Source organism: Odontomachus brunneus, unplaced genomic scaffold, assembly GCF_010583005.1.
Source record: "Odontomachus brunneus isolate Ranch 3 - 2012 unplaced genomic scaffold, Obru_v1 Obru_scaffold_142, whole genome shotgun sequence".
Taxonomy (NCBI): domain Eukaryota; kingdom Metazoa; phylum Arthropoda; class Insecta; order Hymenoptera; family Formicidae; genus Odontomachus; species Odontomachus brunneus.
In genome coordinates, this window is record NW_022639592.1 from 380,785 (window position 1) to 395,888 (window position 15,104).

General features: G+C 37.9%; 2 protein-coding genes across 9 annotated transcripts in view; one reads left to right on the forward strand and one right to left on the reverse strand.

Annotated features, from left to right (window-relative positions):
* Window positions 1-5,836, reverse strand: part of LOC116850302 (WD repeat domain phosphoinositide-interacting protein 2) — an 8,830-nt gene extending 2,994 nt beyond the window's left edge. The window contains exons 1-10 of one of the 7 annotated variants that reach the window (XM_032828421.1): window positions 5,407-5,836; window positions 4,465-4,547; window positions 4,069-4,235; window positions 3,698-3,892; window positions 3,492-3,608; window positions 3,229-3,383; window positions 2,978-3,151; window positions 2,762-2,869; window positions 2,200-2,276; window positions 1,196-1,252 (exon numbers count right to left, since the gene is read on the reverse strand). In XM_032828421.1, coding sequence (XP_032684312.1) covers window positions 1,196-1,252; window positions 2,200-2,276; window positions 2,762-2,869; window positions 2,978-3,151; window positions 3,229-3,383; window positions 3,492-3,608; window positions 3,698-3,892; window positions 4,069-4,235; window positions 4,465-4,547; window positions 5,407-5,546 — 1,273 coding nt within the window. In that variant the 5' untranslated portion in view covers window positions 5,547-5,836. Of the gene's footprint in view, window positions 1-1,189; window positions 1,253-1,783; window positions 1,923-2,199; window positions 2,277-2,761; window positions 2,870-2,977; window positions 3,152-3,228; window positions 3,384-3,491; window positions 3,609-3,697; window positions 3,893-4,068; window positions 4,236-4,464; window positions 4,548-4,758; window positions 5,046-5,406 lie in introns of those variants that run through there. The other 6 variants (XM_032828420.1, XM_032828417.1, XM_032828415.1 and 3 more) reach the window with 6 other exon arrangements.
* Window positions 5,837-6,039: 203 nt separating this feature from the next.
* LOC116850303 (ubiquitin-associated domain-containing protein 1) lies at window positions 6,040-9,761 on the forward strand. 2 transcript variants are annotated; one of them, XM_032828424.1, is made up of 9 exons: window positions 6,040-6,182; window positions 7,076-7,263; window positions 7,405-7,598; window positions 7,702-7,862; window positions 7,937-8,148; window positions 8,250-8,437; window positions 8,558-8,745; window positions 8,809-8,947; window positions 9,044-9,761. In XM_032828424.1, the coding sequence occupies exons 2-9, from the start codon at window positions 7,085-7,087 to the stop codon at window positions 9,178-9,180; spliced, it is 1,398 nt and encodes a 465-aa protein (XP_032684315.1). In that variant the 5' UTR covers window positions 6,040-6,182; window positions 7,076-7,084; the 3' UTR covers window positions 9,181-9,761. The 2 variants fall into 2 exon arrangements, with proteins under 2 accessions (XP_032684315.1, XP_032684314.1); XM_032828423.1 differs by lacking the exon at window positions 6,040-6,182 and adding an exon at window positions 6,257-6,873.
* The last annotated feature ends 5,343 nt before the right edge of the window (window positions 9,762-15,104 follow it).

Sequence of the window (15,104 nt, forward strand, 5' to 3'; positions counted from 1 at the left end):
TATATATATATATATATATATATATATATATATATATATATATATAGAAGAGAGAGAGAGAGAGAGAGAGATCTTTTCACACGTTCTTACCAAAAGCCTAAATTCTCATTCAATATTAAGCTTAACATATAGGAACGACACTATTAATAACGAAAGTACGTCATACAAGTACTTTTTTATAAAAAAAAGTCAATGAGTAAAATGGTTATCAAAAATATCTATCGCTATTACCTGCCGCCAGAATGATGGTACTAATATCGTAATATCATAATTTGCATCAACAATTTCAGTTAATAATCTCTTGGTTAGTAATTGCTGTATGTACAATTGCGTTACATAATGTTTTATTATATAATTATTATTAATGTAACGGGGATGTTTACGCGCGAAGTAGTTCTCTTAGAAACGGACTACTCCTTAAGATCTTGCGCGAAACCCTTAACACCTAAATGGAATGACGCTGAACAATTTGTTATAAAAATAGGCTGGTCAGATCAGTGAACAATTTGCGAACGTGCATAGTGGTTTATCTTGAGAGTATAAACCGTCTTTAGTGCCTACATGCATCATATCGTGTGCAATTGGTGTGTTTTGCTCGCACATACGAGATCTAATCCAAATATATCGGACTTAGGAAAGAAAAGAAATTAGTTCATCCTCTGAGTTGGATTGCTCTTGACATCGAAAGGATCGCCGGAATATACGTGTAGAATTGGAAGGAGTCTACTTTTTTAAGGAAATCAGGGTGCCAACTCAAACAGATGATCTAGTTTTCTTGATTTCCAACCATGAATCAAATACTTTGGGGGATCAGAAAGAACTCGTACATACACACATTTTATAAATATATACATTGTCTTTAAGAATTCGTTCAGTCTGCAGTTAATAAGCGTAATGGATATTTGTACTACTGCCCGTGACACGAGAGTATAACAATAAGTGTGAGTCGATTGTTGTTGCATGAACGGGGCACCGAGACCGCGTGAGAAAAGGCATATTGTTATATACAGCGTTGCTCTCATTCTTTTCTTAATATGCTGCTGCGTGTTCATTGCAAAGGATGCGAGCGCTTTACAGTGAGGCAGAAAAAGAGAAAAGCTCTAAGAGGAGACTCGAGTGTTCTTTGGTGTATGCAGAATGAGAGCGAGAAAAAAAAAATAAAAATCGAGGGACAGAATAGAGGACATACCAGTACCTGACATGGAGTCTGGCGAGCGGCCACGCAACGCACCCGCGTAGCTATTTATGCAGGCTTCGGTGGATATTAAAAAGAAAAAAATTACATCAAGTAAGGTCAACTCTATCGGGGCCCCCCTCCCCTGAGCCCCAGAAGAAATTGCCTGGCTATATCAATTGTAAGGGGGCTGGAAGCGAGAAAAAGAAGACACGAAGCAAATTCTAAAAGTAAGGCCGTCCGAGACGCGCGCGCGCGCATACGCACAACATATACACACACACACGCGTGGTATGTAGCAATTGATACAAGCGTTTTAACTTTAAGGGATACTATGGTAGGCAGGATCTCAGTCTATTTATAATGATATACGACTAGCGATTTTAAGAGAGAGTGCACTCGCAAGTGCGATACGCAAACCATCGACAAATATTATCCATCGCGGAATCGATGGAGACAACTTTTGTCGCGATATCTCATTGTTATCTTGCTCTTATTACTACCAATTCTCTATAAGAAGGACGCTAGGAATTCTCAATGAATCTTTTATCGAACCGGTGTTAACAAAAATACAAAAAAACGGAGCAATTAACGACTGAGGAGTCTAAGTTTTTCATTTTATACAATTTGTAATCTTTCTGATGTTACGTGTATACATAATCGACACGTTTATCCGTTGTCTAAATTTCGACATCGACTGCATCGTTTCACCAAAAACGCCAATACCAACTGTGTGTGTGTGATTCGCCTTAAACAGAGAAGATAATCTATTCTGTTAGTGCTCGAGTAATTGTGAAACTCATCACGAATATCGCAAGACCGCAATTTTAGATAAAATAGACAAAAGAAACTCTATACACACTCAAGCATTCTGTACCGGATACAACAGAGAAAGACAGACAGACAGAGAAAGAGAGAGAAGTTTTGCATTAGTATATGTATGCTAAATTAACTGTCGATAATGTATCTTTATCGTCAACTCGCTTCAACTATTTAATATGCTCTAAAAAAGTATCGCATCATACCTGTATTTTGTACTGTTTGTGCAGATGCTCCGGAACCAGAACCACCACAATCCGTCTCGTCTTGCTTATCATCTAATCTGTAAAACAATGAGCAGCACGTTACATCGCTTCTCGATCTCTCAGTCACAACATTGATTCTTATTAAAATGTAAAAACGAAAAAAAAAGGATTATTCATTTTGCCGTTACTTCGATATAAACTCGCGGTTTAATCCACGAGCGTGAAAGTTGACGATCAGCTATTGTAGCGGAACTTTGCGAAGCGTAAAATAACCATTATGTAACAGGAGAATGAGGTAATGTATTATACTAATTTTTACGTAAGACTGAAACGAATACGTTAGTATTACATGTGGTTCGGAGGTGCTGAAAAAAGTTCTTTCAGCTTCACCGGATGATGATTAGTGCATTTGATTAGGATTGATTAGGACTGATTACATAAATCCAGATAAAAACGCATAAAATGGGCCAAAAAATATGAGTGAATCCTGATAAACATTATCTGAACGTTTTCTGCAATTGCAGAGACCGATCTCATCGGAAGTATAACAGATATTACGAACCTATGTTGTTTTAGAAGTGTGCAACCTCCAGTTTCCGTCAAGTCCAAGTTGTAGACATACAAGTAACCGTCAGCACTAGCTACCAACAGTTTGGGTATTTTGTGTGTTCTAAAAGTGAAAACGTTGTATGAAGGATGCGTGCAAATAAAATATTAAACGTCTTGTACGTCTATAATAATCGCGCAGATTAATAATAAACAATCTTTCGATACTCACACAGTGATGGCACAGACATTTTTCAACCCTTGAAACGGTAGGTGGACGCTCGCGAAAGCACGTCCTTGAGTAAAAACATCAGTCACTTGCGACGGCAAGTAGTTAGCCGACGCTGTCACAGCCTTCGTCAAATAGCCCATCCAGCTTTGTGCTTCGTCCGTCGTCTGTCCTGGCCTAGCGTAGTACACGTCATATCTCAACGTTATGAGAAATATATATCAAAGTAACAATCTTATGACTATAATACATACGTTTCCTTTGGTTCCTCCAGTTTGAATATATGCACGGTTTCCGTATTGCTAGAACAACAAAGCCACATAGAGTCGCTACTAAAAGAGAGACTGCTTATCGTGACGCATCTCTTGACTCCGCGTCGAAATTCGAATAATTTTGTACCCTCATGAACCTGGTGGGAAGAACAAAATGATCTTTAGCAATTGTATTGTATAATTAAAAGACATGTAGTTACCATAATTATATATCTACATTATATATCTACAATTATTTATCTTACGTCAAACACTCTAATCACAGTGCCTTTTTCAGAGGCCGTCGCAACTTTCGTGCCGGTAGAGCTGAAAGCAAGCGCTGCTAATGGACTATCATGTGCCGGTATCATTGTCTTGGCTTGCTAAATATGTAAGAAAAGCATTATCGAATGTCGACTTTCGATACATCAGAATCTTAATTAATTGATTTGCATTTGATAGAAGTACGTACGAGATGGATCGCGTCGAATATCTGGACTTCCCCGATGGTACTCGAACCAGGATAAGCTAAATAACAATTGTCACTACATATCGAAAGTGTACAAAGGCCTGAAAGGTTAGGTGGAGTGTCACGAATTGTATGCAGCACTCTCATATCCCGTATATTGTGAATGTATAACGATTCTTCCAGACATACCACTAATCTCTGAAACAGGCAATATTATTTTTGTTACATTCTTAATTGCTAACAAAAAAAGGCTGAACAAGCAATATTGAAGCTTATCTGTCCTATATTGTATGTAGAAATATAAGAATTTCTAAAAGTTATATAATTTACAACTTTTGATCAGCTTATTCATGTACAGATATCAATCAACATACCGCTCTGTTGAGTTTCACAGCCAAAATAGTATTTGAATAACTGTAGTTGCATATTTCTGTGCCTTTCCTAAAGTGGCACACTGTAAGTGTACGAGGGGATGAAAGACTAACAACTGCCACCAAACTGCTGCTGAATAATCGCTCAACAATGCAAATATCCTCAGTACCTGCATGACAACAGAAAGAAAAGGGATTTACAGATTGATGTGATATTTTTTTTTTTTTTTGAAAATTTTAAAACATATATGTAGTGTGCACTTCTGCTTTACTACTCAATGAGATAAGCAATTTAATCTTGATCTCTACTGTTACTATCTACTAATGCACAAGTTACTTGTAATTTTCCAGAATTATGTATTAGTACAAGAATAAAAAAGAAGGTATCACACACATTACCATTTTCATATATCTTCTCAAGGTGACCCGCGGAGCTAATAGAAAAAAGTTTGTATCCTGATTTTGATCCCACTGCCAAGGATCTGAAAGTTAATTTAACGCCTCGTTAGAAAAATGTAAATTAAGGAAATCGACAGTAATGTCGATTTCCTTCTTCTTCTGAAACATCTGGTGATACAATTGCTTCGGATGCACAAAGTCAAGCCATTTTCGATATCTTTATGTACACTATCATAAGTGAGAGAATTAAAAAAAATAACGCGCGCGCGATATACAATCGTGACAAGAAGGTACAGGAACGAGGTGAGTCCTTGGATGAAGGAACGCGAGTAGGAAGGCCAGGCGACTGGTTCTTGCAATAGCTCGGTGTGTATGCGAGAAGCGTGATGTTTTTCTTTCGTTCGTCTGTCCACCCGCTCGTCCGTACGCACGCACGCGTAAGAGAGAAAGAGCGAGCGAGCGAGCGGAGAGCTACGGCGAGGTTGACGTTGCGTTAACACGCAATTAATTGGTGAAAGGGGGAACGCGCGTGAATGACGCAGGCATAGGAGCAGCGACGAAAACATTGCGCGACAAGGAACATGGAGATCACAAAGTGCGACTTGGCACGTCATGCGCGCTATTCCCTGGCCGAGCAAGCGACGAAAGCAAGAGATGATAGAGCGGTAGTTTCGACACATGTTTAGGAAATTTCAATCGAACGCTCGAGACGGAAGGGTAAAAAACGACGGACGAGACGAGACGAGGTTAGGCAAACAAAGGAGCAAGGCGAGCAAGAATGAGAATCGCATGCGGGGCGGGAACAACGTCGTCGTCGTCGTGATCGTCGTTGTTATCATCGTCGACGTCGTCGTCGTCATCATCGCCACCGTGGCCATTGTTGTCGTCGTCGTCGAAGAAACAATGCCGATGACGACTGGACAGTCGATATGATAAACTTACGTGCAGTCCTGATTGAAGTTAACGAAGTAGGGACCGCTCTGCGGACTGTCCGACGTCTGATTTGCGAGGTTCATTAGTCCTGATATGCCGTATTTTAGTCCTTGCGTTAATACATCCAGGTTGCGCGCGAGATCTTGCATAAATCGTACGAGTGGCGCGCGTATACGAACGCTCTCCTCCTTCGGCTACTTACACCCGCGACGTTCTTCACTCTTTCTCTCTCTCTCACTCTCTCTCTCTCTCTCTCGCCCTCTTCTTTCCACCTCCCCACCCTCGCACTGTCTATATCTGTCCCTTGCACTCCTTTGTCTGTGTCTATCTGCTTCTCCGTTTATCTGTTCCGTTTGCAAACACTGTCGCGCGCACGATAATACGGACGATACGTTGACTAGCTAACTGGCCGTCTGCGACGGAAGTGCCTGACGTCGCCGCGACTCCTACAAGTGACTGCTCTGCTATCGTTTCATATTGAACAGCTGACATTCGCAGCTGCTGCTCGGAATGGCGGAACGCGAAACATCAGTCCGTTTCCGCCTGATTCTGCGCGTTCCGTTGCTATGGCGACCACGCGCGCTTCCATTTTTCACTCGCGCTCTCTTTGTGCTATTTCTCTCCTTTCCTCCTTCGAAAGTGCAATACACAATGGCCACGTTTGTTGAGTTAAAGCGTCCAAGGAGCAGTTAACGATCGGTGGTAATCCGATGGATACAGAAGCATATAACAATAAAATTCATCGAGTATCAATTGTTTGTTGAATGCTTTGTTTTTAGCTGAAGGTGCTCACATTTCCATATAATTTACTTCTCTTTCTTCCTATCTTTTCTTATCAATGTTGAAAGAAGGTGCAACATATGTTTCTGTTTTTTTCCTTTGGTTCTAACATTTTAAGATGTATGTATACGTATTTATATCTCGTATTTTGCTTTGAATGATGCAATTGAGAGCAATAGACTTCTTACCTGCTTTGACAAGGAGCTTTAATCGCACTTTAAATTCAGTTCAGTATGTTTTTGCTATTAATTAAAATAAAACGTGCAAGCACAGAAGAAGAGGGAGAAAACATAGGGGAACGTAGAAAATATAATTATAATAAACGTGCACATATTTTGAAACGTGAAACATGTAACTAGTGACAGCTGGTGACTAATTTTATCATTCCTAATAAATATATAAAGTTGCATTTTCTCGTCGTTTGGAAGAGAGTGGCGCGGAGTATAGCGATCAGCTGTCATGGCTGTCACAATCTTTGTGAAATAAGGGGAAGCAGTTCCTTTATCCTAAATAATCCGTTCCGATGCGCCGTGTTAGGAGATGATAGATGATCCGTCGATTCTTTAATATTCTACAATTTATCGGAAAAATGTTTCGAATTTTCCAGTGTGACTCCTATTGTCATACCTCCGAAATTTTCCATTTTTAACAATAAATTAATATCAGAATTATTTATGTAGAAAGTTTTTGAAAAAGGTAAGGTAAAAGGATATAATTCATATATTTAAAGCATAAATCTTTCATTCTCTCCTTTTTAGTAAAGTAAAATGTTCAATTTTTTATACATAAACTATGTGTTATGATTGAGTGAAATATATGTATTGTACACTATACTTTGTTAAAAAAAAATAGATTGAGATATAGTTTTAGAAATTAATATATTTTTAATATGTTTAAGGTAAATTTAATGATCCCATGGATGCGTGATCAAATAGCAGAGGCCTGGCATAACAGAAAGAGTTCAAGGACAGCCGACAGGCGGTCCTTGGCCCTTTCTTCTATTGGCACAGGCAATCCTGCAAGCAACAACACCATGCTAATGCCATTACCTACCTCACCTGAAAGCTTTTCTGTCAATGTTATTAGGTATGAGTTGTATCAGTTGATATTGAAGATATCAAGATATACTAGATTTGAGGCTTTCATGGCCATTCTGGAAGCTATATCTAGACATTATATCAAGATATAATTTTATGTTTATTAAATCATATAAAATCTTCCCTATAGCATAGAAGGCAATATACTAGGTGTCACAGTAAAACCAGACTTTACTGTAGAAAACATTAAGAAAATAGCAATGATACATTTCTACGGTGAAGATACCACTAAGCCTATCTCACGCTACCGCTTAGTTCATTCATCCAAGTTCAAACAGCTTGTAGATGAGCATTATGTAGACGATGAGGATATCAGTCAGTCTGGTAATTGTTTTAATTGGGCTATATATTTGCATATCCACAATATAAATATATTTCTGATTTATTTCTGACTTACATATAGTAAGCAAATTATTAATTATTACAGATGAATTATTACTAGTGGAAATTCGACCAACTATCGCGCAAGAAAAGCTTCCGGACGAAGCTCTCAAGGGTCCAAATATAGAAGCAATAACACAAGCTACCTGTAATGTACCTGGTCGAAATGCACCTAAACGTATGCCATCTATAGAATGCCCTGCAGATGTAAGTATCTCTGATATGCCTAAAATATATGTTTACTTGTGTTGCATGTATTTTATCGTTGTAGTTATTTATAGTTTCAGAATGAAATTCGTAAGATCCTGATAACTCTAGTGCAAGCATCCGCGAAAATCCTGATGTACAGTCCAGATGCTGAAAAATTATACGATATCATTAAAGAAAAACTCGAAGCCAGGTGTAAGCCCACCAATGATCCAAAAGTCGTAAAAACTCTTATAGAAATGGGCTATTCACACAAGAAAATTCTCAAAGCGTTGCGTCTCCGAAAGTAACTTTCTACAATGAAACATTTTATATTGTCACAATGTTTGTGGAATAATGTCAACATGTGTGAACAGCAAATTTCTAATTCAGTCGTATTTGTTCCAGATCTAATATGTCGGAAGCTTTGGAATGGCTTATAGAACATCAGGACGATTCGGACGAGGAAGAAGATGAAGATCCGGATTTCTCCTCTATAGATACAACGGTGGATGCTAGTGGTGCAGGGCCTAGTACCTCGATGAACACTAAAAAAAAGTCATTACAGGATGCGTGTCTTGAACTTTTCGAAGCAGGTAATCTTCAGTAAAGCGGAATCATATGTAATTAGGCATTACTAGAAGATAATAAACTCGAAAATAAAGACAGTGAAATACACAACGAATTATTACACACGAAAATATATTTAACTGTAGAAAATGAAGGTGGGACAGAAAAGAACTTAGTGAATATCATAGAATTGCTGCTAGAAAGTTTCCGACAGTACAAGAGAATGGAATTTAAACCTAATAAACGTGTACTGCGTTCGCTTATGGAAATGGGTTTTAAGGAGAAAGATATTATCGGGGCGTTGAAAATTACCGGAAACAATCAAGCTAATACCGTAAGTTGCAATGGTTGATACGTATTTATTGATAATATTTTATATTTTAACATTTTTTTGCAGTGCGAATGGTTGCTGGGTGAAAGAAGACGCAGTCTGCAAGATTTGGACGAAGGATTAGAGATTGACGGGTCAATTTACAAAGCGATTATGAGTAATCCTCACGTTCAGCTCAGCCTCACAAATCCCAAGATGTTACTTGGTAAGATAATGCTTTGAGAAAATTATGTATATATTTTATGTGCACATTTTCGCAATATTCTGTATGTATTTAAATCTCGTGTTTTCTCTCTTTCAGCATATTTGTCCATGATAGAAAGTCCGGCATCGACGAATGTGTGGATCAACGATCCTGTAGTCTCACCTATACTTAGTCAGATATCTAAGACATATCACGCCGAGAAACACGCCATCCACATGAATCGTTATGCTTAGCGCTACTGTAAAACCTACTCGAGTCTCTGTGGAACATCGATATTTTTGTATAAATTTACAAGTAACTTTCGTAGAGACTCGCGATGCCAATCTGCGATTGGTGATTGTCTGTGACTATCATTCTCTCGACTCGTATATAATTATAGTTATATATTATTTTAATTGTATATAATTGTAATTGTTGCTAGTTGAAGAACCATGTGTAAAAGTTTCCACAAGATGTACATCTTGCATTACGCTATCGTACGCTATGATGATTGCACATATGTTCTCTATACAGAGATTTCTATATAGAATGCTGAAAATTGCTTTTGATGTTGTACAAGTTACCTGTTAAAAATTACTAGTGAAAATGTGCTTTAATATATACAAGAAGCAGCTATTATCCTTTTTTCTTTTTGACATGTAACAAAATCTAATGAGATATAATGAATGTCTGAAATAATGGGCCACTTAAATATATGCTGCAAGATGTATAACATGCTGAAATATATCACAGATCTTGTTACGGTTCTCAGTTGCCTCGTTATATAAACTCTGTTTAAATAAATATACTGATTAAATTGATTACAACAATTTAACTAACTATAGTCTGTGATGTATATGCATTTGTTCGCGTCTGATAATAATTTTGAATTTTTAAATCAATGCGCCTATTCTTGGGCTCGATTCTCTAACTAGTTGCGTACACGTAAGTTTTACCAGAGAGAAGAAGGAGAGAAGTCATGGGCCGGTTTTAGCTGATCCCGATTTTAGCTGAAATGGCTTACAGCGCTTCTAACCAACCGTGCATATAAACTACGTAGCCAATGTGCACGAATTGTCTCAGTGGGTAAAGAAGTAATGTCCACAATTCTTGACGTTAGTTAGACAAAGAGAGATAATTAACACTATCTGTTCTTGTCCACCACAGGTGAGAAATAATCGCAGCGGTAGACACAGAGGCGAGTTAAGCTGGTGGCACATAGAAAAACTTAAGCAGTAAAACGTAAGCAGTAAGCAAATTGACTAATCACAGTCATTGATTCTTCTTATGGTCCAAGAATCAACAACTGTGATTGGTCAATTTGCTTACTGCTTAAGTTTTTTGTGTGCCACGCCCCTTAGCGGCGATCTTATCGTTAAGGAAACATCTCGCTCAGCTATTGACGCATTGCGTTATAGCTCCTGCACACAAGACGCGGTAATGCATGCCGCGCGGCGGAAATTCGCGCGACAACCAATCAATATGCTGCTTTCCATAATAACCTTCTAGCTCTTACGGAAAAATAACATATTGATTGGCTAATAACATATTGTTGTGCGGACTTCTGCCCCGCAGCAAGCATTATCGAGTCCTGTGTGCAGGAGCCATTACTCGTAATTCCGGAAGAATTTTCAGGTTTACGTTTTCCAGCCTTTGTAACTGAGAAATATATTGTATGGAAACACTGAGTTGGATACAAGAGAAGGAAATAATTTTAAATTGAGCATTATATGCAGGCTTTTACATGTCGCTAACATTTATTGCTTATTTCTCGGCAACAACAATAGATCAATGTCATTCAAAAAGCACTAATTTTTTGACAGCTTATTCTATTGGAATTAGAGATTTATAATGATACAATTAATACCGGTGTGTTAAATAAAGTGTGGAACCGCGCGTACGTCTCGACTTTGCGGTCAGCCCAGATAGCACAGAGAATTAAAAAAGAACTCAGTTATACGTCACTAATTCTGAATTCATTTTTAAATGCAAAAAAGTTTTTCAAAGTTCAGTTTAGTAAAAAAAATTCTTTTCGCATGTAAAAATGAACTTAGAATTGGTGACATATTACTGAATTCTTTTTGAATTCTCTATGCTATCCCCAGCAAGAAAGGTTACGTCGATTCGACATCTACTAGACGTCTATATGAAATGTCTATTTCAGATGGATTTTGGCAAGATATATCTTGCGCATGCGTACAGAGCAAACGCTCGAAGTCCTCACTGACGTATATATTTTCGTCGAATCTGAGGTATCGTTAGGGCCTTGCGAGAAAAGAAATGTGAAGAAATTAGCAGGAGGAAGGAAAATTGCTTTGATAGGAATAGAGTGCAAGTAATATGAATAATAATAAGGAAATTAATATATTTGTTATTTACTGTAATACTGGAATACTCTCCTTTTTGGTTTCTTGCTCCTTTTCTCGATGCCACTTGATGTCGGCTGCTGCCGATCATCAATCTTCTTTGTTCTAACAAATTTATTATTTTTTCAGCTATTCACTCAGTACACGTTGACACTTGTTTATAAACACACATGAAAACAATACAAGGGCCCCTTATAGCACCTACTACTGCACTCTAGATACATTTCTGAACGCAGCTGATTTCTAGTTGTGACCTCAGCTTACGCATGCGCACGAAGCTTCCTGGGACGGCGAATATCTTGCCAAAATCCATCATTGGTCTGTCTACCATCTCTACGTCTAATCTAGATCATGGATGTAGGAATATAATGATAGAGCGTAAGCTGAGTTTTTGGGCAAGGGGGTGGAAGACCACGTGCCGCTCGATCGTCAGGTTAAGCAACACAACCAAGATGGATGGTACCGCTTCGGATTCGAAATTATCGAGGCAGGATTCGCGAAAATTTTAGCGTGTGTTTGACAATCTTCGGTTTTTAGCAGTTTATAAGACATGAAGAAAATTAGGAATTAGTTATTTTTATGAAATTACCTAGTGAGAAATGACTTATTGATCGATGTCGAAATGACGGTCTATTAGACATCGATAAGATGTCGAAATGACGGTCTATTAGACATCTAAATGTGGATCGTTTTTAAGTCGATATAGATCTTAATCTAGATCATGGATGTAGGAATATAAGGATGGAGTGTAATCCCGGAGAGACGAAGCCATAGAGAGAGGGAGACGAGGTAAAAACTGTGCCTGGTTTTGATTGGTTTTTACTATGCGAAAAGTTAAGGTGCCAATACATGGTAGCGTTTCATCGTCGAGCGTTAAAGTGTTAGCCAATCAACGTATCAGGTCCTAGAAGTATGCGTGTAGTTCTTGCGGAAAGTGGCACGTTTAATGGCTACCGTTTTAACGCTCGACGTTTGATGCTCCCATGTAAAGGTACCTTAATAGTACCATCCTTCCTTCCTTCCCTCTTGGTTTGGCCCCGGATATAATCCATCGCCACCTGGTGTTTCCAATAGATTTGAGCAGCCATAAGATGGCCGCTTAATTCAAATACTGATATCCGAGTTTTTTAAGAATTTACAAACGATGTCTAAAATAATCGGTGTTTCAATGAATGCGAGTTCGTGTATGTCCTTTGAAAGATTAAATCTATGCAAATCCAATAGCAATGCATCAGCATGCCTTTTAAAGTCAATACAATCAAAAAAAAGATGATTCGCTGATTGAGAATCGTGACCACACGGGCAGGATTTATCTGTAGTCATGCCTTTGTCGTACAAATGTAAGTTGCACCTGGTATGAAATGATCTAAGTCTATTAATTATAACAATGTATTTTCTAGGAATATGCTTAAATTGCTTGAACCATGGATTTGACAACTCTTTGTTTCTGGTTCTATTAAAATATCTGTAGCCTTTATATGAAGCAGTTTGTTCCAATATAGAGTATGAAATCTGTTTATAGTATTTCAAAGTTGCTGAACAGAAGTTAGAATAAAAATAGCGGTTTTCATGATGGGCAACAAGATTTGTATGATCTGATGTGCTACCTGCGATGCGAGAAAATCTACTAGATCATTGCCATAAAGATTAATGTGCCCAGGGGCTCAGGCAATCATTATATTACTACCAAGTTATTGGCCGAGAGCAAGAGTTTCTTGATCACATATATATAGTGTGGTTTAGATCCTTGGTAATCCACCGAGCTAATAGCTGTTACCACGCTTTTAGCGTCGGTAACGATTAAATAATTAGTCCCAATTTGTGATTTTATATACGAAATGGCTTTGATAATAGCTAAGGCTTCGATTTCAAAAATAGAAAAATAACTATTTATAGAGCCCATAATGTATTTTTTGTTCCATTCGAAGTAACAGGCGTACCCTCCAAGACCATCAACCATCTTCGAGCCGTCGGTGAAAATAACGTGATAGTTAGAATATAACTTCAGACTATTCTTAAATATAACATCCGCCTTACTCATTGTGCGGCACGATTCCGAAATGAGATTTGATAGATTATCAACAACGAGTAAAGATGCATTAAAATTTCTATCGATTTGAGTAAGCCCTTTCAAGTTAAGAAATTGGGCTCCAAAGTTTACATCAGTATGGACTACGCAAAGCCTAGTTGGAAGATCAAAGTTCAAAGCACCAGAGAACGGAAAGGTGAACAATTGAGGAGAATGCGATGCAACAATTCCCTTAACCATGAAGAGGAACTTAGAGTTAATATCTGCGAGGTTGATTGTATTAGAACACAGCCATGACGTCCACAAGGGAAGAAGGGGGTGCGTATCGATTGTGAGTACTTTCGCAATCATTTTTGACATCATAAACGAAGCTCGAGTACGTAGATCTAGTTCTCCATTGATATGAAGAATCACATTGGTGGGAGTAGTAGACATCAATCCACTAACCACTCTAAGCGCCGCAAATTGTAACCTATCTAAGATAGAGAAACTGGAGTGATTAACTTCTAATAGAAAAGGGAGTGAATAGTCTATAAGGGAGCGAATTAATGATTTATATACCGTGAGAAGCAATGAGGGATGTGCTCCCTATGTAATACCAGCAATTGCCTTAAGCACGTCTATCCTCTTTTTAATGCCCGTGGCAAGGCATCTTATATGAGTCGACATTTTTAAATTACTATCTAACCATATGCCAAGAAATTTGACAGATTGGACTATAGGAATGTTATTATTTCCAACCTTTATGTGCAACTTATTATTAACAACAATCCAATTGACTACTGTAGGATTCGTGTGAGAAAAAATACAGATGGATAATTTTTCAGGAGCAATCTGTAATTTCAAAAGGCAGAGAACTTTATTGATTTTTTCAAGAGCGCGCTGAAGAAGAAAAAAGGCTTGAGGAAGATACATTTGCCGAACAAAAATAACCAAATCATCAGCGTACATTAAGGCATCAACTTCCGAGGGCAAAGAATCCAAGATCAAAGAGGAGTATAAACCGAACAGAAGAGGACTCAGAACCGAACCCTGAGGAACGCCGTTACTAACCGTTCTCCTCCCCAATGATTGACGATTATAAAAAGCTTCTACTCTTCTATCAATCAGCATGTGTTGCAGGAAAATTAAAATTTTTGGAGGAACACCCAAATAAAATAGAACCGAAATTAGGATAAATGGGTTAACATTATCGAAAGCTCCTTTAATATCCACAAACAGAGCAAGTAAAAATTCACCTTTAACGAATGCAATTTTAATGTTACTATAAAGGTATAAGAGGTTATCAGAACATGATTTACCCTTTCGAAACCCGAACTGTTTTGGTGCTAAAAAAGTATGGTTCTCCGCCCACCAATATAAATGACTTTGAATAATTTTTTCAAAAATTTTTGCAATATTGGAAATCAAAGATATAGGACGAAATTTTAGAGAATTAGGTTTAGGTAAAAAGATTACATGAAGTTCCTTCCAGTCATGTGGATATATTCCGGAATTAAAAAACAAATTAAATAGTTTCCATAACTGAAGCTTTAGGATATTGGGAAACTTTGTAAGGATTTTGTTCGAGATAAAATCAGGGCCTGGAGCAGAATTTACCTTAAGATGAGAAATAGCCATTTCAAATTCCTCCCAAGTGATGGGGGAGTTGAAGAAAACATTTGAAGATGGCTTATCTCTCAGTTTATTTGTGAGAATATTAAGAATGTAATTAGGTAACTCTATAATACAAATTTTGTTTTTCCAGAGGTTAAATCTGGAAGAAGGATTAGTATCAGAGATA

Coding starts and splice junctions, on each gene's coding strand:
- LOC116850303 (XM_032828424.1), top strand. CDS start 7,085: ATGATCCCATGGATGCGTGATCAAATAGCAGAGGCCTGGCATAACAGA. Junction 8,149..8,249: donor AAAGCGTTGCGTCTCCGAAA/GTAACTTTCTAC, acceptor TATTTGTTCCAG/ATCTAATATGTCGGAAGCTT. Junction 8,746..8,808: donor GAAACAATCAAGCTAATACC/GTAAGTTGCAAT, acceptor ATTTTTTTGCAG/TGCGAATGGTTGCTGGGTGA.